Genomic DNA, 24034 nt, shown 5'->3' on the forward strand with positions numbered 1-24034 from the left:
GGGCTGGGCTGAGAGAGTTTCCTCCATCTGCTGGGGACACTGGCAGGAGCAGCTGGGAAGGAAACACACGGATGGGTCTTCTCACTCATGGTCAAGAGTGGTTTAAAAATGTTTACCTACTGATTAAGGGTGGAAACCAATTTCAGTTGCCGTCCCAGACTCGCCATTAGCAAGTAAACACGGTCCTGGATCTGGGCAGCCATTAGCATAATAGCCAAGCAAGAGTTATATCAGTAATCACTTCTTTAATCAATGTTGTAATTTACAGGCCATTGACTTTCCTCATTTATTACCTTCCTGAGCTCTGGTGGGAGGGAACGCGGCTGCTCCAGAATATATAAATAATTAAGAGGAACGCCAAGGGTATCGAGTCGCGGTGCATGATAGAGCCATTGTCACTGCTAATCCTGCAGGTGGCATAAATGTCTGGGGAAGTCTCGGGATGCATTCATCATCTCCTAAGTGGCTACAAGTGAGAACCACAATATCGCAAAATGAGCCAGCTTAGCTGCCAAAAAAAAAAGGAACCGAAAACCCAAAGGAATCTTTTCAGTCCCTTGGCTTCGTTTGACACTCTTTTTCATCTTTCATGGTGGATGGCCCTCCCGCTGAGAAAGCTGCCCGCTGGCCTCTGCTCACTCTGACCTTTAAAGTATCCAGTTTGAACACATCATGGCCACTGAACCGGCCACTGATGTCTGCTCTTGGCACCCGGAGGGGCCAGCATGGGTCTGGTTGAGCAGCACATGGTCAGTTGGCATCTTCTGTTGTCATTTGGGCCTTGGCAACTTCCCGGTGACGCCACCTTTCCGTTGGGAGCCACTTGGGGACCACTTTCCACGGGGAGAGTAAAGCCATCTGCTGGGCACATTGGCGTCCAACGAGACTGTTGTCTGAGAAAGTAGCCAAGCAGGTTCTCAAACTTGAGCGTCAAGAGGGTGGGTCAACACACAGACTGTTGGACCCACCCCCAGAGTCTCACATCCCGGTGGGGCCCCCACCTCTGCGTCTCTATCAAGGTCCTGGGTGATGCTGACGTTCCAAATCTGGGGACCACGCATGGAGACTCACTCCTTCAAATAGTGCGATTGGCCTTCTTCCGTTTCCACGGCATCTTCTATCTCCTGTCTTGGTCCATTCGGGCTGCGGTAAGGGAATACCACGGGCTGGGGGTCAAGAACAGACACAGCTTCTCACGCTTCTGGAGGCTGGAAGCCCCAGAGGATGTGTCTGGTGAGAATCCATCCTGTCTCATCGCCGTGTGCTCACCTGGCGGAAGGGGTGAGAGAGGGCTCCGGGGTCTCTCGTGTAAGGTCACGAATTCCATCCACGAGGGCTCCACTCTCATGACTCAGTCCCCTCCCTAAAGTCCCACGTTGTCATACCATCACATTGCAGGTTAGGGTCTCAACCTAGGAACTGGAGTGGGGGGACCCAGACATCCAGTCTAGAACACCTTCCTTTCATTACTGTAATAATGTACTTAAACCACCTAGGTGCTAATGACTCCCAGCATCCTGCCTGCAGAACCCAATGGCTTATTCAACATCTCCATTTGGATCTCTAATTAGCATCTCAAACTTAATATGTTTAGAAATCAAACTCCTGGCATAGTGTTGTGGGTTTTTTTTTTTTCCGTTTAGGAGCCTGGGGGCTGGAAACAGAAATTAAGCACAGATACAAAAAAATCAGATTTACATTCCCTATACGTGTAAGGGAGTACATTCCCTGAGTATACGTGTGTACTTTGCTGTGTTCACATAAAATACTGCACGGTCTTGTGCAGTAGCTATGCCTTGTTTTACATCTGCGACGTGCTTTCCTCACGTGGGTCCCTTCTGGAGCTACGGGCAGCAGTCGTGATCCCATTTTGTAGATGAGAAAGCGGGGGCTCGCCGAGGTTGTGGCTTGGCCGCGGTGGGGTGGTGGCGTGAAGGCTAGGGTCTGCGAGCACGGAGGCTGCAGGATTCGGCAGACGGCTTTGACTGTGTTGCCTTCGCGGGCGGCATCCCAAGATTGCGGCCTTGGAAGTCACCCTTCGTGCCCTGTGGGTCTTGGGTCATCTCCGTTCCTGCTGGTGGGTGGGCAGGGACAGGAAGGGGCTGAGAGGCCACCGGCCAGTGAGCCTGAGAGGGATCACGTCTACATACTCTTCACGAGCGGCCCGGCCCTTGGTCTCTTGGCCCGTCCCCAGTGAACCTGCCTGCATGGGCTGGATGGGTCCAAACCCGGGCAGGGAATGGATGCTGCACGCAGCCCAGAGGACAGCATGACAAGGGGACTCCTTACAAAGGTGTAGACGGGACTCCAGGAGACCCGCAGGTGATGGTGCAGCAGGCGAGATACAGGGATGGAGGGGGTTCAGGAGCACCCTCCAAAATCCGCGCCCACTCGGGACCTCAGAATGAACCCGGTTTGGAAATAGGGTCTCTGCAGATGTCATCTGAAATGAGGTCATTACCAGCTTGGGGCGTGGGCCACGGAGGACTGGAGTCTGTGGACGCAAGCACTCGGGGGTGATGTGGGGACACAGGGAGACGCGGAGAGATGCGGCCACGAGCCGAGGAGCAGCTAGGACCACAGCCACCGGGAGCTGGGAGACCCGGACCCCCGGGCACCTCAGAGGGAGCGGGGCCCTGACCACACCCTGCTTTCAGCCTTCCGGCCTCCAGGACTGTGGGAGAACAGTATTGCTTTCGGCACCCCAGCCGTGGTCATTTGTCACGGCAGCCCCAGGACACTGGTGCATGTGGCCACCACCGGAAAGGCCAGGGGAGGAGCAGGTGTCAGAGCACAGCGTGGGCACTGCCCCATCAGAGGCGCCTGCCTCCGGGAGCGGGGACCTTGGTGGACGAGGCCGCCGTGGTCAGCCTGTAAGCTTGCTGGAAGGGGCCCAGAGGGATGAGAGTACAGACCGCTCTCCCCGCTCCGCCCCTGTCTGCTGGAGCCTCCCTCTGCCCCAGTGCGCGGGGAACCGGGGGCCTGGTACAGACCCCACAGAGACTGGCCTCCCGGAGCAGGAGGAGAGGTTAGAGGGATCTGAAGAGACCAGCAGGCATTTCCAACACAGAGAGCTCTTCTCCACTTGGAAGCTACTGTCTTCATGTGGGGCTCACGCGTACAACTGAGTGTGAATCACAGAACCCTTTTAACTCTGGACAAATCCTTAGAGGGGTACAGGCCCTTCCTTGATGCACCCCTGCCATCCGTCCCACGCATTGTCCATGCATCTTCGTTTGTTTCCTGTGCCCCGGCTGGCCCTTCCACACCCCATCAGCCTAGTGGTTCTCAGCTAGGGGCCAGCGGGTCCCCCAGGGGACATCCGACGGTCCCTGGGGATCTTTCTGGTTGTCACAACCAGGGGACGGCTTGTCCCAGCTGGAAGGTGTGCACTTGGCCTCTAGTGGTTGAAGCCAGCGGTGCTGCTCGACATCCCGCACCGCACAGGATGGCCCCCAACGAAGGATCAGCAGACCCCAAGCGTCAGCAGCGCTGAGTGGAGAGGCGCTGCCTTACTCAGACGCAAACTTCCCAGACGCACACACCCTGTTTCTCTGACATTTGTACTTAGGATTGCAACTCCCCCAAGCCCCTTCCTTGCTTTATTTTTCTCTTTTATCATTTATTGCCCTCCCTTACACCATATGTTTTACCTATTTATTGTGGTTATTACTTGTCCTCTCTCTCTAGAACACAAACTCTAGGATAACAAAATTTGCTGACTGTTTTGTTCAGGGTCGTATCCCTAGTGCCTAAAATAGTACCTGGTGCTCAGGTATGGGGCTCACCACACACTCCCTACCCCAGCGGCCACTCAGGGCTGCCAGCTCCCCCCACCCCCCACTGCACACAGGCACACACACAGGTGCACACACGCACAGGTGCACACATAGGTGCTTGCACACACAGGCATACACGCAGGTGCACATACGCACAGGTGCACACGCAGGTACATGCACACACAGATGCACACATGCACAGGTGCACGCATGCACAGGAACACACATAGGTGCCACACAGATGCACACACACACAGGTGCACGCATGCACAGGAACGCACACAGGTGCATGCACGCACAGGAACACACATAGGTACACGCACGTATAGGAAAACACACAGGTGCATGCACAGGAACACACAGGTGCACACACAGGTGCACACATACACAGGAACACACACAGGTACACGCATGTACAGGAACACACATAGGTGCCACACAGATGCACACACACACAGGTGCACACACGCACAGGAACACACACAGGTGCATGCACGCGCAGGAACACACATAGGTACACGCACGTACAGGAAAACACACAGGTGCATGCACAGGTGCACACACGCACAGGAACACACAGGTGCACACACAGGTGCACACATACACAGGAACACACACAGGTACACGCACAGGTGCACACACACACAGGAACACACACAGGTGCACACACGCACAGGAACACACAGGTACACGCACAGGTGCACACACGCACAGGTGCACACATAGGTGCACGCACACCCAGGAACACACCCAGGTGCACACATGCACAGGTGCACACACGCACAGGAACACACCCAGGTGCACACACGCACAGGTGCACACATGCACAGGTGCACACACACACAGAAACACACAGGTGGACACACACACAGGAACACACACAGGTACATGCACGTAAAGGAAAACACACAGGTGCATGCACAGGTGCACACATAGGTGCAGTCACACCCAGGAACACACCCAGGTGCACACATGCACAGGTACACACACACACAGGAACACACCCAGGTGCACACACACACACACACAGGAACGCACACAGGTGCATGCACACACAGGAACACACACAGGTACATGCACAGGTGCACACACGCACAGGAACACACACAGGTGCACACACACACAGGAACACACAGGTGCACACACGTACAGGAAAACACACAGGTGCATGCACAGGTGCACACACGCACAGGTGCACACATAGGTGCACGCACACCCAGGAACACACCCAGGTGCACACACGCACAGGTGCACACACGCGCAGGTGCACACAAGGAGGTGGGCTTTCACTGGTAATTGCGTGCTCTGTCACAGCATTTGCTCTGCGGCCAGCATTTGCTGAGCGCTTATGCTAAGCTCTTTCACTAAGCTCACTCAGTGCAGGCTCACGTGGATGATCTCACTGAAGCCTTGCTGTGGACACACGAGGGAGCTACTCTGTCTTCTTAATCATACCCATACTGCAAGTGAGGAAAGGAAGGCACCGAGAGGCGATGTAACTCGCCCAACATCACACAGCAGGTAGTCCGTGAGCCAGGCAGACCCCGGAGCTCTGCTCTCAACCCCGATGCCCACCGGCTCGGTGGTGATGAGGCTGTTCGGTCTTGATTCTTCCCTCTTTCCTACTGTGCGTGGATTCCCCTTCCCGCTGATGGTGGACCCGGCCACGTGACTGGCTTTGGCCAGGAGCATGTGAACAGAAGTGACAGCCGACCGGTCCCAGCCCAGGCCTTAGAGCTGCCGCGTGTTTCGGGCAGTCTTTGCGCACTTTGCCACGAGGCGCTTCCCCAGAAGTAGCTGCTACCTCAGACTCACCCTGGAACGAGCCCCATGGGGCCCATGCTAGCCCCCCCCCCCCGCAAGGAGGGGCCGCCCAGCTGAGCCCGCAGACCACCAGATGACCTGTAAACGCGTGAGCGAGAATAAGGGTCACTCCTTCAACAGGTGAAGCCGGGGTCATCGGTTACACAGCACAGCGGCCCGAGTTATTCTGGGGAGAGCTCGGGTGCCGCCGCACCTGCCTGGAACTCTCGGGGACTTCCGTGTTCCGTCCTGTCTTGTCTCCACTCCCGGCAGCCCCGTCTTACCCTTTTGGGTCTCATCCCCAGGCAGCCGAGAGGCTGCTGAAGGGCTGTGAGGGGAAGACCGGGGGAGCCCTGCTTCCAGGTTTAGGAAGGGCGCAGCGGTTTCCGGAAGCCTCCATGGAGCGCCTCTCTTCCTGGAGTGGAGGCGTTGCCTGCACCCAGCCTTGGGGATTAGGGCCCCTCTCCTTTCCCCGTGTCCGCTCTCCCACACACCTTGCCGCCCATCTGGCATCGGGGCGCAGTCGCCCCTCCCCCCCAGCGCCCGAAGCGGCACATTTCAGGAAGACGAGGAGAGGGGACCCGCAGGGGCTGGCGCTGGCCAGCATTTCTGAGGCGAGGCCTGCACACCTCCCTTCCTTCCCCTTCCTGCCCCTTGCTGTGGTTGCCAAACGGGATTCCCCCGGCCGCAGAAATCCGTGCAGCGATAAACCGCACTCCACCCAGCCGACAGGGCGGAGAGCTGCCAAGACATGGAAACGGCACACAGTCTTGGCTCGGGAATCCTGTCCCCGTGCAGGTGGCTGTGCTGGGCCAGGTCTGGCCGGGGTGGGGGAGGCCGGGCGGGGAGGTGGAGAAGGCGGCCAGGAGGGGAGGCTGGGAAGGGAAATTGGGAAGGGAGGTTGGGAGGGGAGGCCAGAAAAGGAAGCTGGGAAGGGAGACAGAGAGGGGAGGCTTGGAAAGGAGGCCAGAGGGGGAGGGTAGGAAGGGAAGCCAGGAGAAGAGGCTGGGAAGGGAGGCCAAGAAGGGAGGTTGGGGAAGGAGGCTAGGATGGGAGGCTGGGAAGGGAGGCCGGGAAGAGACACCGGGGGGCCAGGCCGTGACACTGGCCAGGGCACTCGGGCTCAGGGAGCGAAGGGGACCCCGCACTCCTCCCGTGCCCCTGCTCTGCTCCAGGCACGTTCGCAGGTGCTGGACACGGGAAGAGGGAGGCAAGAGACCCCTCTCAGGAAGTTACGTTTCGTGCACACATTATGGCCACAGATGAGAACAAGCAAACAAAGAACTAACCGCAGGTGACACACACCGAGAGCATGATGACCTAAGGACCCGCTAAGGACGGAGAACCCGCACAGGAAGACCTCTCGGGAGGTGACGTTCAGACAGAGTCCTGCCTGGCGGAAGGTGGAAGCCCTGCACACCTGGGGGAAGAGGGTCCCAGGAGGAGAGAGCCGATGAGAAGAGCTAGCACGGATTAAGTGCCTTCTGTATGCCGGATTCTGCTCTGAACGCACATGTGCTTTTGTCCCCACACAAGCCACCTTACAGGCGAGGAGACTGGGGCACAGAGAGGCTGAGCCGCTTGTCCAAGGTCACACAGCCAGTAGCACTCGGATTTGCATGTGAAAGCAGTTGTCTGGCTCCAGAAACGCTCCTCTTTTCTGTTTTTTGATGATCTTTGCCAACGTAATCGGTGAAAAGTTACCTTAACTCTTCCACTTTTGAATTAAAAAGAACAATGGCTATAAAGACACTTCCTGAGGTCTGAGATGACATGGTCCCCCCTCCGTGAGGTCTGCGTTCCAAGGCGCTCACAGGCAGGAGACTTAGTACACTCGATTCCTTTCCTTGTCTTTTGAGAAGTTGCTCTCACGTACTCAAGCACGATAACTCGTGTGATTTTAGATTTTTTAATGTTTATTTGAGAGAGAGAGAGAGAGAGAGAGAGAGAGAGAGAGAGCGTGAGCAGGGGAGGGGCAGAGAGAGAGAGGGAGACACAATCCGAAGCAGGCTCCAGGCTCTGAGCTGTCAGCACAGGGCCCGACGTGGGGCTCGAACTCGTGGACTGTGAGATCATGACCTGAGCCGAAATCAAGAGTCGGCGGCTCAACCAACCGAGGAGCCCCTAACTCGTGTGATTTTAAGAGCAGAGCTGAATGTTTGTCACCTTGGCACATTAGGACTAACATAGTGTTCCCTGAAGGAAGAAGCCTTCTTTGATTTTCTTTGAGACGCTACTGAGGCATTTTGGCCGCATCCAAGTCCTAGGTGTTTGAGACGGATGCCTTGACGTTCTGATATTTGTACGCACCGTGAAGAGATCGCCGTGGTCCAGCTAAGCACTGCACCTGCCTCGGACACAGTTCCCATCACACGTGTGGACCCGTGTGTGCCAAGAAGGTTTAATTTAGTCTCTATCCTCTTAGCAAACGGGGAATCTGTGGAGGGTTGGGCAGATGGTGATGTCACCTGGGACCCGAAAATCCTGGGATGCGGGACCCGAGGCGCGGAGCAGTCCCGTGATGACAGGAGGGCCACATGGCTTCTCTTCGAGCCCCCAGGCCTGGAGGAGCTGCCCCGGGGACGGAAGCAGCAGCCGTCGCCTGAACTCCGTGCTGTCACCTCTGTCACTGGGAGGGAGGAGCAGAGGGTTTAATCACGGGGGGACCCAGGCAGCCAGGATGGAAACAATCCAGCCACACGATGGATGGGGAATCCGGGGAGGGGTGGCCGTGACCACACCTGTGTCCCCTCTGGGAGCTCGGGGGCCAGATGAAGCTGGAAGGCCAGTGTGTCCGAGTTTCAAGCGAGTCTGCTGTATTCATCTGCCAGGTGTTTTCATCCGGTCCTCATTTTCCTCTTCTGAGTTGGGATCAGCTCGTTTAAGCCTTCTGCACACTAAGTGTCCATTCCTGGACAACTATCCAGGGGCTTTCACAGGCAAAGGCAGGGCCGTGTCCCCCTGGGAGAGCTCGGCGCACAGGCCTGCCGGAAGATTCCAGAGAATTCAGACTCCACTGCCCCCTCTTGTTCTCTGGCTCCATCAGGGCAGGTTAGTGCTTTGGCTGATGTCACCAAGAAAAATTAAGGAGGCAAAACCACCCCTGGGCCGGGCTGGAAAGGCCCTTTTTTATAACCCTGGCCAAATTAAGAAATGGAAGGATGGCCCCGGGGCACGGAAAGGTTGGATGGCGAGGAGTAAGGGGATGGGAGGGGAGGGAACCCTCTCTAGGCACCTGTCTTTGTCCTCAGCCCCTGTTTCATTAGGGGATGATCCCCTCCTGCTGGTCCATCTGGAGGTTTGGATGAAGCCCCACCTCCAGCCTCAAGAGGAGGGTCATGTGACCATGTCCTAATCCAAGCAGAGCCTTACATCCTTCTGGTCCCAGCTCCTGGCTGCAGGGTTGAGCACATGAGCTAAGCTAGTGCAGACAGAGGGGATCTCAGGAGCTTTTCAGGCTGGGCCAAAGGCATTTGCTCATTTCTGCTGAAATTCTACATGTGAAAACAGGGTTTTGCAGCCATTTGCAGCCATCCTGACCTAGAACAACTTGTCCGAGAATTCAGCTGGCACAAAGGATACTGAGCCAAGAGACAGAGATGTAAAAATGCTGAGCCCCTGGATCCAGCCACTCCTGAAGCCAGGAATCCCTTCCTGTTTGGATAGAGGAGCCAACAATTTCCCTTTTCGGCTTAATTCAGTTTGGGTGACGTTGTCTGTGAACGAAAATCACGGTCTCGGATACAAGGGGCAGAGCCGTGCCGGGCATCACCCGTGGGCACACACCGCATCTTTCCACCGCATCCCAGCAAGAGGACACGATGAGGCACCACTAAAAAGGCACGACGGTCATGGGCTGACACTGCCTGACATTATTAATCCTCTAAGGGCAGCGCTTCATGGGAGGAAGAGGGAGCAAACAGGAGTAACCTAGGTTCCAGCTCACACACCGGGGACGTCCGTTATTTTTGCTGCCCCGACATCTACTCGTTTCATTTTCGGCAAGAGTTTCAAAAATATTCTCAGGGGGGCCTCCGCTGATCCACACGCTCGGTCCCCGTGCTTGGGTAGGTCTCGACCTCAGTGACAGGAAGTCGTTGGATTTTTGACCGAGCCGGGGTAGCAGCTGATCTCCGCTGCGCTTGAACCTGGGAGGCTGAGGACCTCCGGCTCCGGGGCCCGCCATATGGGGGCTCAGAATGACACCTGCACAAGCCGAGACAGAGCTTTAGATGCAGAGACCGGCATCTGCCCCCGAACCTCCGTGCACGAGACAGTTTCTCCCCTGACTTACGAAGCCAATTTGAGAGTGTGAGTCACTCAACAAGCACATCACCCTTGAGGAAGTCATGATGGACCACTGGGCAGGCTTCAGTGCTGCCTGAGACCAAACCCCTGTTTTCAGACTGATTTCAGCAGAGAGGCCACCGAGGGAGAGGACGTTTCGTACCCGGCAGAGGAAGCCAGCACGGGAGAGCTGCTACCCAGACCCAACCCTCCCGAGGCGAGCCAGCCACGTGGCTCCGACCCGGACTTCTGTCCCCCACGCTTCACGGAGCTGGCCAGAAACGTCTCATCAGTGCAAAGGCCACTCCCTCCCAGCTGCAGGATTCCTGGCGCTTTGAAACCCCTGTGGCTCCTCGGTAGGCAAATGCGGACGGAGCCTCCCTGGACTCCACTAAAATCTAACTCGCAAATAAACGACCTTATCTTTTGCAAACGTCTTTTATTAGAACAGGCTCTTCTTTGCAGCGTCAGACGGAGGCTCGGAGCCACCTGACCTCCGCCGGCCAATCCCGGGCATCTATTTCTGTCCATCACGCCCTCGTAGGAGTGAGCGCACGGCACGGCTCCTACCAGTCGAAGGCTCCGGGTCGGTTTTAGAGCTTTCTGTGACGTTGGGAACGTCCTGTATGGGTGCCGTCCAGCAGGAGACGCTGGCCACGTGTCAACCGCCCAACTGGGCAGCTGCAAATTCCACTTTACTCGATTTAACCAACTTAAATAGCCACACATGGTACGCAGAGGCCATATTGCACCGTGCAGCTTGAGGCAAATCTTCACATCTGGCTGGGAGACATGCCTCAGACCGTGTGCGCCGGGCCGGGGATCAGGCAGACCCGGGTTGCAATCTCGGATCTTCCGTCTTCTGGCTGTGTGGCCTTGGGCAAGTCGCTTGACCTCTCTGGGCCTCAGCCTCCTTATCTGTAAAATGAACTTATCATAGCGTTGACCCCAGCGTTGCCGGAGAGAGCTCCTTGAAATCCAAATGAGGGTATCCTGCAGCATCCTGCTTCTCTTAGAAGAAAACCAAATTCTGATGGTAAAACCCAAAGGTCCTGGATGGTCCGGGGCCATCGACATCGGGGCCCGGATGATTCTTTGGGATCTGGACCCTTGGCAGCACCCTTGGACTTCAGCCACCAGACTCCAGTAGCCCCTCTGTCTGAGTCATTACCATCCCAAAGGTCTCCGAACGTCGCCCCATGTCCCCTGGGGGGCCCTGGGTCTGCCCTGGATGCAGGAGACGCTACCATGAACACACCATGCCACCCGCTCTGCCTGCACAAGTGTGTTAAAACTCTGTCTCGCGGTTTTGCAGCGGACAGAACCGGAGCTGGAGGAAGAGGCCGGCAGTGGGCGTGCACCTGACCCACACTGGGGACGTGGGCAGCAAGGGCCCCTGCGTTCCAGAAACTTCCTTGCGGCCCTTGGTTTGCTTTCACCCAGAACCCAGTGGCTCTTGGGGCTGAACATGCTTCTCCCAGAGCCCTTGGGTGCGAGGAGCACGGTGGGGAGCACTCTTCCCCCCACGGAAACCCTGCCCACGTTCCCCTGGGCAAGGGGCGCCACCCCAGGGCCTCGCAGACCAACGACTTCGGGCTGCTGCTAAGAGCCCAGCTCCCCATGGACTCAGCTCATGGAACCAACAGCACATGCAAGAGAGAGGACGTTTCGGGCCCCAGGAGCAGCACCCATGGGAAACCGAGGCCTCTGCCCCAGCAGGGTCGTCCTGCACGTACAGGAGCCATCACAGGCACTCGTCACCGGGAGAGCTGGGCAGCTGGCCGCCCACTCGCATCCCCTTTAGCTGTGCACCAGGGCCAGCAGCCGGGCCGGGCCCTGGAGGTCGGCCCTGGAAATCCAGTAAAGGGACTTTGGCTAACGATGCCCGGAATCTCGGCATTGCCAGCCTGTTGTGGGCGGGGCCTCGCCACCTGTGACCCCAGGAGCCCCCGGGGAAGGCACAGGAGGGCAGCAGGCCGGGGTGGGGGTTACTCAGGAGGCACAGGGTGGGGTGCCCCGGTGTCTCGTCCTAAGGATGAGGGGGTACGCGGACGGCGTGGTGCAAGTAGGGGGACAGGGTTACAGTGGGCACTGACAGTTGTCGTCTCCCTGCCAAGTGGCCCAGATGTGTCCTTTTCAGACTCCGCTCCATCCAGAGCGTCCCTCGCCCCGGGCCTTCTCCAGCCCCGCCCCCCGTGTGCCTCACCATCACCTGTCATTCTTACCAGAACAGGACCTAGAAACCAGCGTGTGATTCAACCACACTGTTAAGAGACCGCCACCTCGAGAACCACGAATAAGATGCCTCTGCAGAGCGTCCTATGCCCTGCCCTTGGCTACAGGACATGGCCTTATGCCGGAGGTGCTGACGTGTGCACAAATGTGGGCAAAAGCACTCTGTGGGTGCGGGGAGCCGGGGGGGGCTTGTCCATGGCACGCGGTCTCCTCCGCTATTGCCCGACAGCAAATCCCTGACCCGCTCGGGCCACTGGTCTTCCTCCCCCGCCAAGGAAACCCGCACAGACGCTCGTGGATGTCCCACGGCCTCCCGCACTCACAGTCTGACGCCTGCAAACCCACACGCTGAGCACACAGCACACCGGACCCCTTGGCTCCTGTGGTGCCTCTGTTCCCGAACCCCCACCAGCCGGGGCTCTCGGGCGGCATCGCAGGGCGCGAGAAGGGGGCAGGCACAACGGTGTGAATGCTACGTGTTCTGTGTGTTCGATCCTTATCTGTGTGTTCGAGCTACGTGTGCGATCACACCATCGTGGAGGAAGGCTGGCTGGCAGGTGTGTGTGTGTGTGTGTGTGTGTGTGTGTGTGTGTGTGTAGCTTTGCCAGTTAAAAAACTGCGGCTAAAAAACGTTTGACATGATCCCATCTTTTAAAAAATTGTCTCTGTACGTGCGGCTATACCTAGATGTGTCAAGAGACGTGTAAGAAATGATCACTGAACTGTTTTAATAAGAGACCACATATTGTAGGATTCCATTTATGTGAAATGTCCAAAAAAAGGCAAATCTGTAGAGACAGAAAGTAGATTAGCGGTTGCCCAGGGCTACGGGTGGGAATGGGATTAACGGTAAATGGGTGACAAAAATATTCTAAAACTGGGTCACAGTGATGGTTGCCCAACCCAGTAAGTTTACTTAAATATCGTTGGGCTGCACACTTGAAATAGGTGGAAATTCTGATTTTCTTAAGCCATACTCTGCACACCACACAGATGATACCTGTAGGCGCTCTGTCTGCAGCCCCTGACCGACCGGACGGGGCTATCGAGGGGACTCCCCTAGCCAACTGGGGTCAGAGTCCAGTCCTTTCCACCTGTTGGCCACTAGGTCAAGTCTTCACTGGATTAATAAAACCTGGTAGTCCTTACAACGGCCTTTTGAATTACGCACCGTGACTGTCCCCACTTTCCGAAGGAGACCTGGAGGCGGACGGAACGTGTGAGCTGCACAAGACCGCGGAGCCCGGAAAGGCAAAGCAAGAACATTTTGGAAGAAACTCCCCACGGCGCCCTTGAACTTCCGGCACCCTACAAAGCCTCGGCTGCCGTTGTCTGAATGGTCTCGTCACGGATGTTCGTCTCGCGAACAGCCCCGGTGCTCCCTTGTCGAGCAGAGGCGGGCATGCTTGTGGCAAAACAGAACAGGGACGCCGTCTCTCTCCGGGGCGGGGGAGGCGAGCGGGCTTTGTGCCCCTGTCCGCCTGGCCCTGCTCGGACAGAACCCCACAGACCGGGTGGCTCACACAGGAGACTCTGTCCCTCACGGTTCCGGGGGCTGGACGTCCCCCATCAAGGTGCCAGCACGGACTGGCTCTGTGGCCCAGCCCTCCTCTTGGCTTGCCAACAGCCGCCCTCTCGCTGTGACCTCACGCTGCCGTCTATGAGCGACCTCTCGTGGCTTCCTCTGTTCCCGAAAACACCAATCCCACCACAGGGGCCCGACCCTCATGACCTCATCCAAGCCTAATCACCCCCGAAGGTGCTACCTCCTCATGCCATCACATGGGAGGGGGGATGAAGGGTTCAACGCATGAATTTGGCGGGGACACCAACATTCAGCCCATAATGTGCCTTTTATAAAGGACTCAGGTCCCCTAAGCCCAGGGCTCCTTACAGCCTACATATGCAGGTATCCCGGCATGGCCCGTGGCATGACCCTGTGGGGAGAGGCGCTCAGGCATCTGGTGCGGGAAGGCACGAACTCCCTGGATGCCCTACGTCCCTGACCAGGAGTCGCGTCTTCTGCCCGCAAACTGCGCAGGCTGGCTCGTCGGCGTGCACGCGGCGTGGATGTCGGAGTCTCCAGTCCTTTGCGGAACTCAGGGCCCTGCCAATCTAGCCCTGCACACACCTGCTGCAGGGGAGACACTGACTACACGTCCCTGCCCCGTGTCCTCTCCGTGGAACCCCGCGCTGTGACAGACCAGCTCTGCGAGCATCGCCGACCCCGCCAGACCCCGAACCACCGGCTGAATCGGGGTCCTGGGGACTGAGTTTGAGTGCAGGATGTCACGTGGCTTTGTCAACAGCCAGGGGCAGCCTGCTCCAAATTCATTCCAGGGGCAATTTCTGGTTCGAACACATTTGTTTCTCTGAAGACGCTGATTATGTTTCTGGAAATACTGGTAATGGGCTCCATGACAAACTCATAGACGAGCAGCTAAGGATGATTCTACCCACAACTGCGGCAAAACTTGGTTCTGGGATTTTTCAGGCTAACAGATGGCCTTCGTATCCATCTAGAAAAGTCATCAGGGGTCCTGGCTCTTTACAAAACACTTTTTTAATTTATTTATTTTTGAGAGAGACAGAGACAGTGCAAGTGAGGGAGAGGCAGAGAGAGAGAGAAAATCCCAAGCAGGTTCTGTATGGTCATCGCATCATGACCTGAGCCCAAACCAAGAGTCAGATGCTTAACTGACTGAGCCACCCAGGTGTCCCAGAGGTCCTGGCTCTTTTTTTTTTTTTTTACATTAAATACAATTTACTGTCAAATTGGTTTCCATAGAACACCCAGTGCTCATCCCGACAGGTGCCCTCCCCAGTGCCCATCACAGACCAGTAATGAAAACCAATGGCCACCAGGGATCTGGTACATGATGGGGGCCGGGGCAGGGAGGGCTCCAGCTCCAACCAAGAGACTCCTCCCCACCTCGGCCTCACCAACAAAGTGGGGGTGATTCGGCCACAAGGAAGTGGGGTGACTGTTCAGCCAGAAACGGAGCACGGTTCTCAGTGGAAGAAATTTTGCCCACCAGGGGACATTTTTGGTTGTCAGCATTCAGAGCGTGTGACAGGCATGTATGTATTGGGGTAGGAGGCAGGAATCCGTCTCACAGGACAGCCCCCTAACAAAGAATTATCTGGCACAAAACAGCAGCATAGTGCCGACATTGCAAAATCCTGCCCCGGGTTCGGATCTTAGCGGTCCAATGGGGAAGCTGCTCGCCACGGTGGCCAGGAAGCCCCCTTGTGGAAAAGTAACAGACACACACTCTCCGTAGATTTGGAGTGTCTGGGCCCCACCGAGTACGAAACAGCGTGTTCATGATTTTTATATCGATCACATGTTGAGATGATAATGTTTTTAATATAATGGCTTAAACACAGACATTTAAAAAATTACCTTCACCTGTTCTCCCTTTCATGAACGTGACGGAGAATTTTAAACGACATGTGTGGCCCACATTTGTGCTCATGTTGAACAGTATGGTTTAGAACTTCACCCCCGCCCCTCCCGCCACCGGCTTTTTGGGTGTGTGGCTTTGGGGTTGCCCTTAGCCCACAGATCACTTTTGGGGGAATTGGGGAAAAGCCTCTCTTCCTTGAGATGCCGGAGATTACATCTTTTGTAATCCCAGAGACATACCTACAAGAAAACATAAAGACCCAATGCATCTGGATAAAGACCTGGAGATCTTTCTCATCTGGAGAAAGACCAGATGCTTCATTTCGGCTTGGAAAAGCCCTTTATGCTGTCTTATCCCTGGAGCCAGCGCTGTGAGTACATTATCCCAGCAAATGTGGTGGGAAAGACCAAGAATTCGGGTCGTTCCCTCGCGAAACTTAAACTCCACAGCAGGGGTTGCTCTAGGCAAACTTTTCCTTGGCGAGGGCAAAGTAACAAATATTTTAGAGTTGCGGGCCAGATGGTCTCGGTCACAACTGCCTGATGCTCCTGTGGTCGTGCCAAAGCCACCGCAGACAGTACAGAGATAGATTTGAGCGGTCGTGTCCCAATAAAACTTTATTTACACAACGATCAGGGAGCTGGAGTTGACTCCCGGTTCATGGTCTGCCCAACAGAACAGAGGTTTGGACAGCTGCCTGGGCCAGACTCACATTGCAGATGTATTTTATTTTTTTGCCCATTAAAAAAAAGTTACAACTGGTGGCCAACACTGAAAAACGGGCGACTTTTACATAAATCCAAAATTTGCGAACACGTGACTTTTACATAAAGCGCAAATTTGCGGCTTCTCTTGAAGGAATGGCGATACTGATCTCCCGTTTACTGGTGACCACATCAGCAGGTGCTGAACTCCGGATGCCCAGCTAGTGTGGCGTGTGTCCGTCTGCCCTGACCACTTCACCCGCCGTGTCACCAGCTTGGTTATTGGAAGTATCTGGGGTTTGAGCCACGCTCCAAAGCGGACCACACTCCAAACTGGGTTTGGAGCTGGAAGGGTGGTTGTGTGATTGGACTTCATACTTCCTGGTGCTGACCCCCTTTGTGAATGGGGTGTGCCCCAACAGTTCCCATCATTTCAACCCAGGTGACTGATCAGCGGGGGTGCTTACCTTGAGGACATCGTCGTCTGCGGACTTGCACTCCACCAGCTCTGAGATATCCGTCACGGCACTGTTCTCCTCCACAGAGACCACCTTGATGGGCAGGGCTACGGTCTTTCCTGTGAGTATGGCGGTGTTGAGAATCTCAGTGTCCTGCCAGAAGAACCAGACGGAGCTGGGTCAAGGGGGCTGATATGCTCAGCGCTCTTGGACACAGGCGGGAAGTTCCCCAAGTATCTGCCAGGCTGTGTTTGTTAGGACAAAACACCATAGCACTGACTTTGGGATTTGGGGCAAAAAAGGCCATTTTTGGAAGAATTTTCCAAGAACATTACAATTTCGTTTATTTACGGCCACCTTCTTGGTTTCCAACTACAAAAGTCGAAAATTATTAATTCTTCTTTTGTAGAGAGAGAGTAGAAGTTATGTACCAGTTAGGTTTGGGTTGTAGGCAACAGAAATGGAATCGGGTGAGTCCTTCCCACCCAGAGGCCCACCCTGTTCTAAGGTCCAGAACCAGTGAGTCTTTTCCCTTACATGGTATTAGGGGACTTTGCGGTTGTGGTCAAGTCAAGGATCTTAAGAAGGGCAGATTATCCTGGATTATCTGGGGGCAGGACCCAATGGAATCATAAGTCCTTATAAGAGGGTCAGAGGAAGAGGAGTGAGGCAGGGACAGAGGGAGAGGTCAGAGTGATGTCCTCATGACCCAAGAGACGTGGATGGTTTCTAGTTTCTGGAAAAAGACAGACCCTCCCCTAGGTCCTCCAGAGGGAACACAGCCCTGCTGACACCTTGAATTCAGCTCCATAAAGGCTCATTTCTGACTTCTGGTGTCCAGGACTGTAATATAAGGAGGTGCTGTTAATTTGGTATGGCAACAGGAGGCTAATGCAGGTTCTTACCCGTTGGGTCCTGGGCCACTCCCAGGGTTAACAGAGAAGCTGAAAGGGGCCTTGAAAGGCAGGGCCCAGATCAGCTTGCGGGACACTGAAAGCCAGGAAGGGACAGGATCTCCAGAGTGGAGTGCAGTGAATGGCTTTGGCCATTTGTCTCCTGAGTCACTCCGTAGATGATCTATCTAAATTCCCTGGGTGTGGGGTGGGGGGAGTCTGGTCGGGTTAAATGGCCATCCCTTATCCCGGGGAGGATGGCTCCCCTTTGATTCACAAGCCTACCAAGACTGAGTCCAACAGGAGAGAGGCCACCATCAGAAGAAGAAGGAAGAAGTTCCGCCCGGCAAAGAGCAATGGCGGGCGTTCCGCTACGACACCGGTGAGTCAGGTGGCTTTTAATCCCCGGTGGCCACGATCACTACACCCTGGTGAGGGGCACCAGACCGCTGGGATCTTTTTGCAGACTTTTATGCAGACCAAAGGCTCTTCCTGTCCTGCCCTGGAGAGCCCACTCCATCGCAGCTATGGGGACCTCGGTTCACCTTGTCCTTCCTGACTTCATGCAAAATGATTAGCGTCACATGTAGTGATTTTCAAAGTGATAAAGAAAGTGCCTTCTCTTTTGAGTCTGTGGGCACTACGGGCTCGCGCTTTCGTAACGCTTCCCTACCTCTATTAACACCTTTTCCCTCTGGGCCAACTTCTCTCGAAGTCCCTCTCCAGAAGCACTGCCCCACTTTGAAGCGGGAGTTGGAAGGAAAGAGATTTTTCTCGCTTCTTTCTCCAGGGAAGCAACTGACACAGAAATGACCTTTTGCATTAGACAGGAGCACAGCTGAAAGAGTCATCCGTTCTAAGTGGAGCCCCAGCCTCTCTCTGATGCTTGTACCCAGAAGCCAGCCCTTAAATAAGCCTCTGCCGGGTCTTCTCCTGGGTCCGCGGGATTCCCGGGAGCTGGGGCCGCGATCTGGCGGCTCGCCCACCGGCTATTACGGATGCTAAGAATACCACGGAAATTCCCCAAGTCCATTTTCAGGTTCATTACAGGTAATGCGCTCAGAGTTCAGACTTTACATTTTCTCTCTCAGAATGGTCTTTGGCTAATGGCTTCATTAAGGCAGCAAACTCCCTCGTGGACTAATTGTGATTAGCTTCCTAACGGTCACTGCAGGTGCGCACGCACACACACATGCCCACGATCCTCTCCCCGACACGTCCCATCCCTGGGCTGAATCACAGCAAGATTCAGACTCTGGGTGGACATTGGACGGGTCTCTCCAGCCAATGGCATAAACCACGGGAGCAGAGAATTACCCGTCACTGGGATTCCAAATGGGGGCAGGAAGCGTCAGGTGTCAGGGACTCAGACCGAGTCCAGGGTCCCTATTTGAATTGTGGCCAGGGAGGCAGCACAGGCCGGGGGGCCCAGCTGGAGACGTGTCGGGGTGTAGGTCACGCGCCGAGTGTCTTCTGGGGGTCCCTCCAGACCCACTCTGTCCTGCAGAGGGTCCCACGAGGCTGACTCGTGTGCACAAAGCTACAGACCCCTCGCCTTCTGGCCTCTGGCCACCTCGGACACACCATGAAACTGTGTTTCCTGCACAGAGCCTGTGTGGTTGCTGGGAGCCGTGTGACGAATCTGGCCAGTCAGTTGTGAGCTGGCACGGCGTGTGTCACTCCTGGACTAGAGCGATTCCCCGCCTTCACGGAGGGATGGGCTCTCCGTTCCTGAGGCAGAGCGGCCAGAATTATTCAGACGGTAGCTGCTTCACCGGCCCGAGGCTCTGAATGACGGTGAGAACTGGGGCTGTTTGTTACTGCCTCTCGCCCTACTGCCTCCTGACCGATACAGGGGGAGAATGAAGGCTTCACCTGCTTCAACGGCAGAGGAATGCCCTGCGGTGATGAGTTCACTTTTGAACATTTTTATTTCTGGTACGTGGTTAGTGTTCCTACAGACGCTTAGCAAGCATTTAAGGGCATGTTTTGACACTGATTTTTGCCATCCGTGCCCTCCCTTGATGCACTGGATGCTCATTTCAGCTCTCCAGTTCAGACGTGGGATTTCTTGAGGTCAGGGTCTGTGTGTGCTGTGGACCGAATGGTGCCCCCCTCCGACCCTAAATCCATGTCGAAGCCCTCATCCTCAGCATGACTATTTCAAGACAGGAGGTATCTTTGAGGAGGTAATTAAGGTTACCTGGGGTCCCAAGGGCGACCCCGATCCAATAGGTCCATAAGAACAGGAAGGGACACCAGGGACACGGGCATTTGCGAGCCAAGGAGAGAGCTCGGGAGAAGCCAAAGCTGCTGACAGCTTGATCTAGGACTTCCAGGCTCTGGAACCTTCGCAAAGGTTCTGCTGATTAAGCCCCAGCCCCTGGTATTTTGTTCTGGCAGCCCTAGAAGACGGCCCCGTACCGTAACACAGCCCTGACGCTATGTTGCAAAGCAGGGCAAGGATGTGTCCTTCATCGTGACCTGAGACGGGTCTGTGCCGTCACGAAGAAAGGCACAGTCACTGTCGGTAGGAAAACAGGCACGCGGTTGTGAGTGGTGGCCAGTATTCGTGAGTCTCGGGCCCTGGGCGGGGGGGAGACAGGTGTGGGGAAACACGTCACAGGGTGTGTCCCAGCGTCTGGGGCTGAGCCCTGGCTGTCTCCCCAAAGTGGGCCCAGGCACCTCCAAGGTGGGAAGTGAAAACTCCCGCACCAGCCTCCGGTCCCTGCGAACGAGCAGTTTTCAGACTGGACTGTCCTCTCCTGCCTCCCCAGATTGTGGGATTGCAAGAAACAACGGGAACGTCGTAGAAGCAGGGAGGACCGAGAGACCCGGGCGTGGCCGGACACGGGTCTGGTGGGAGAGGCCTTCGTCTGGCCCCGAGGACCCGGGGAGGGGGCCGGGCCGGGATGGAGGGAAGCTCTCCTGGGGCCGAAACGTGCGTGTGTGTGTGCCTGTGTGTGAGTGTGCACGTCTGTGGTACGCACGTGTGTGTGATACGTGTGCACGTGTGCATGTGTGAGGTATGCAGGTGCGTCTGCCCACACACGTGCATGCGTGTTGTGTGCGTGCACACGTGTGGAACGACACAGCTCCCCATGCTGTATACGTGGCTGGTCGTCCTCCCAAAGCCCTGTCCGGTCCGGGCTGACTCACTGCTTGGACGAGATGCTGAGGACACTATCTCAGCGCATCCGACTGGGTCTCGCTCAGAACCCACCGCCCACGCCAGGCCCCGGCCCCAGCGGAGCGCCTCCCGTGCAGGGCTGGCCGGGAACGCGTGTGGCCCCGCGGCCCCGAGAGCCGTGCCCTGCCCAGCGCCACAGAAGGCAGTGCGTCCCCGCCCGCGGCCGCAGCAGCCAGGGGAGGAGCTCGCTGTCCCTTGCGTGGCCTCCCCAGCTCCACGCGGGCTCGGCCCCCACCTGGCGGCTCTCTGAGCTACGCAGCTTCCCCCCTCCCGGCGCTGCTCTCTCCCTCCCTCCACCTGCTTCCACCGTAGGCTGGAAACCGCGCTTTCTGCTGAGAAGAATCCAGAGAGTCAGGCACTTTAAATCGCCGTCGTTTCAAATTTGACAAGAAGCCCGAGGCTTCGCAGAAAACATGTGTCGTTGTTTTGAGCTGCCCTCAAAGATGTAAATTGGTTTAGCCGTTTTCTGCATTGGTACAAATCGGATTTTTAGTTTTCAAATGAAGAGAGAGCACAGAACTACTCCGGAGCGTGTCCCACGGGCCGAAGGGTGTGCAGTGACCCCCGCGATGTGGGACAAGCGAGCCCCCGGGCGCTCTCGGGAGGGAAAAGCAGGACGTGTGCGTGTGGCCCGTCCGTGCACGGGAGGCATTCAGGCCCGGAAAGCAGGGCCGAGCTATCCGCGATGCTGAGCCACACAGAAGGCCACGCGGCGCCTGGTTCCGTCCACGTGACGTGCCCGGAACAGCAGATCCACGCAGATGGAGAGCGGGTGGTGGTCGTACGACCCTGTGAATATACTGAGAACCACTCACTTACAGGCTCGGAGCGGAGCCTTTGTGGCACACGAACTGCCTCTGGGGACAGAAGACGGCCGGCGTGTGGGGGAGCAGGGCTGGCGCCCCGGGAAGGCCACGGTCTGACTCGGCCCCCAAGCCACCCTCAGAGTCTGTTTACCCTCAGGGAAACACGTGTGCAGCTCCGAGGCCGGACGCCTGGCCTTCTAAACCAACCGTGGGGGTTCAAACCTCACCAGGGTCCGAGGACAGCAGCCGTTGCATCTAGAACATTCCCGACAGGGCAAAAACGACCCCTCTCAAGGCGGGCCATTAAGAGGCCTCATTAATAAAAACACCAGGTCACATCTGGGGAGCTCTTGGGACACACTGGGTGTTACTGAACATTGCCATCCCTCCCCCAACCCATGAAGCAGGTGGTCTTACTATCCCCGGCCCACAGATGGGGAAACTGAGGCCCAGAGCCGATACAGTGGCGTGTTCAGGTGCGCAGCACGAAGGTGGCCTCGCCAGGTTTGAACACGTGTCCCCGGGGCTGAGACATCTGTTTGGACGGCCTAAGGACCTGGGACAGAACGGCCCCTGTCCTGATTCTGCCCCTTTTCTTGCTTTACTTAAATCCTTCACGGACCCGTTTCTTGGCTGTGAACTTGGGGGATATTCAGCATCAGTGTGAACATTTCATCCGATGGCGTTTACGAGCCTCCCGCCAGGGCTCGGGCAGCGTGACGGCGGGTGTGTGGGTCAGGCCACCAGCCCACGGGGAGGAAAGCCCACGCCCCTGTCCCACGTGTGTGGGGGGTGGGAGACAGAAACCAGGATGAGCAGGCAGCAAGCATCCAAACACACAAAATCCAGGGCAGCAGGATGCTATCACCTTCTGTGGTCGTTTCAGATCTTTCTCTTGTAAAAGAGGGAAAACGGGGCTCATAACTTTGAAAGCTCGTCGTCATTTGCTCTCATCCGGTCTCCCGATTTCCCTCCCCAGAGGCGCCTGCCACCTGGGACTTGTACATCTTCCCAGTTTGCGATTTTAGACTTTTCTCACGTTCCCGCACAAGTACAGGACCCGTGGCCTTGTTCCCTCCATTTACGTTTTGTACAAACATGCATTTTAGACGGTTTATACCGATACAGCTTCCTGGACTTTCATCCATTTACTCATTTGTTCTTTTGCTCACGGTTATGTCTTCCTGACTGCTCACGTCCACACGGCTGAGCCACAGTCCACACTGATCACCACACCTACGTGCTGATCCGGCTCTGTCTTAAAGAGACCTAGGTGTCCATCGCACGCCTTTTCCACAGTTGACTTTCCTGCTCGTCCACTGATGGCAGTTCGGGGTGTTTCAAACTCTGCCAGCACAAAGGACTCTCTCTCCTTCTGCCCACGTGTTGGAGACTCTCCAGCACCTCCTGGTGCCCGTGGAATTGCGGGGCTGAGTGGCACACACGTTTCCTTCTTGATCCTCTCTGCGTGGTCATGCTCTCATCTAAACTCTGGGCAACGGCAGGCGAAGTGCCTTTTCCTGAAATTCTTGCCAACACCTGGGTGATTACGTGTCAACCCGGCCAGGTGACAGCCCCCAATTATTCCATCAGACACTAAGTTGGGCACTACCATGTAGGTATTGGGTAGGCGTGATGAATGCTCATAATCAGCTGACTTTCAGGAAAGCAGATAATCCTAGATGATCTGGGTGGGCCTGGTTTAATCAGTCGAAGGCCTTTAGATGCAAAGTTGAGGCTTCCTGAGGAAGAAATTCTGCCTGAGGAATGCACACTGCATTGACCCTTTAGAACATGGGTCAGTTGGGCGAGCCTGGCTGTGACTGGACAGGTGGCCTTGGCGTCTAGAGAAGCCACTGGTTAGAGATCTTTCCCGTTTCTATCCAAACCCTTTGTGAACATCCAGTGACTCTTAAATCCAGGCTTCCTTCTCTCCGCCTGTGGCCAGAGGGGCGTCCACTCCTGTGAAGGGTACAAGATGAACGAGCTGCTCTCAAATCCGTGCGTCCCCCCGTCTGGCTTTGAGGGAGAAGAGGGAGAAGCAGCAGAGGTGAACCCTCCACCCTCCCGGGTGCAGACAGAGCCCGGCGTGTCCCGTTGGGGTCTCCTCTGATTGCAGGCTGCGAGCTTCACATTCTCCCTGAAGAAGGCAGCTCAGGGTGAACTGCACACAAAGGAAGGTCTACAATTGGCTGATTCCCCGTCGAGGCAGAGATAGGTGACAACCGGGTGCTGCTTCTTAGAACTAATTCTTAAAACTTTAGTTAGTTAAGTAAAATATTGGCAGGAAGGCAAGGTGTCTATGACAACCTTGCAAATAACCTCTCGCAGTTCGTTAGACTTTTGCAGGCTGGTTAACAAGATTCAGGGGCCAAATCCTGCCCACGGGGTGTTTTTACACAGACTCAAGAGCCAAGAATGATTTCGTTACTTGTCAAGCCTTTAAGAAAAGAATATACAAGGGGCGCC

The 24034-nt window shown here is 55.9% G+C and overlaps 1 protein-coding gene across 1 annotated transcript in view; it reads right to left on the bottom strand.

The window, feature by feature from the left end:
- Positions 1 to 24034, bottom strand: part of TMEM132C (transmembrane protein 132C) — a gene marked incomplete at its 5' end in the record, with an annotated part of 204335 nt that overhangs the window by 12104 nt on the left and 168197 nt on the right. Inside the window, one exon of the mRNA XM_042962803.1 lies at positions 16686 to 16829. Within this exon, the coding sequence (XP_042818737.1) occupies positions 16686 to 16829 (144 nt within the window). The remainder of the gene's footprint in view (positions 1 to 16685; positions 16830 to 24034) is intronic.

This window comes from Panthera tigris, chromosome D3, assembly GCF_018350195.1.
Source record: "Panthera tigris isolate Pti1 chromosome D3, P.tigris_Pti1_mat1.1, whole genome shotgun sequence".
Taxonomy (NCBI): Eukaryota; Metazoa; Chordata; class Mammalia; order Carnivora; family Felidae; genus Panthera; species Panthera tigris.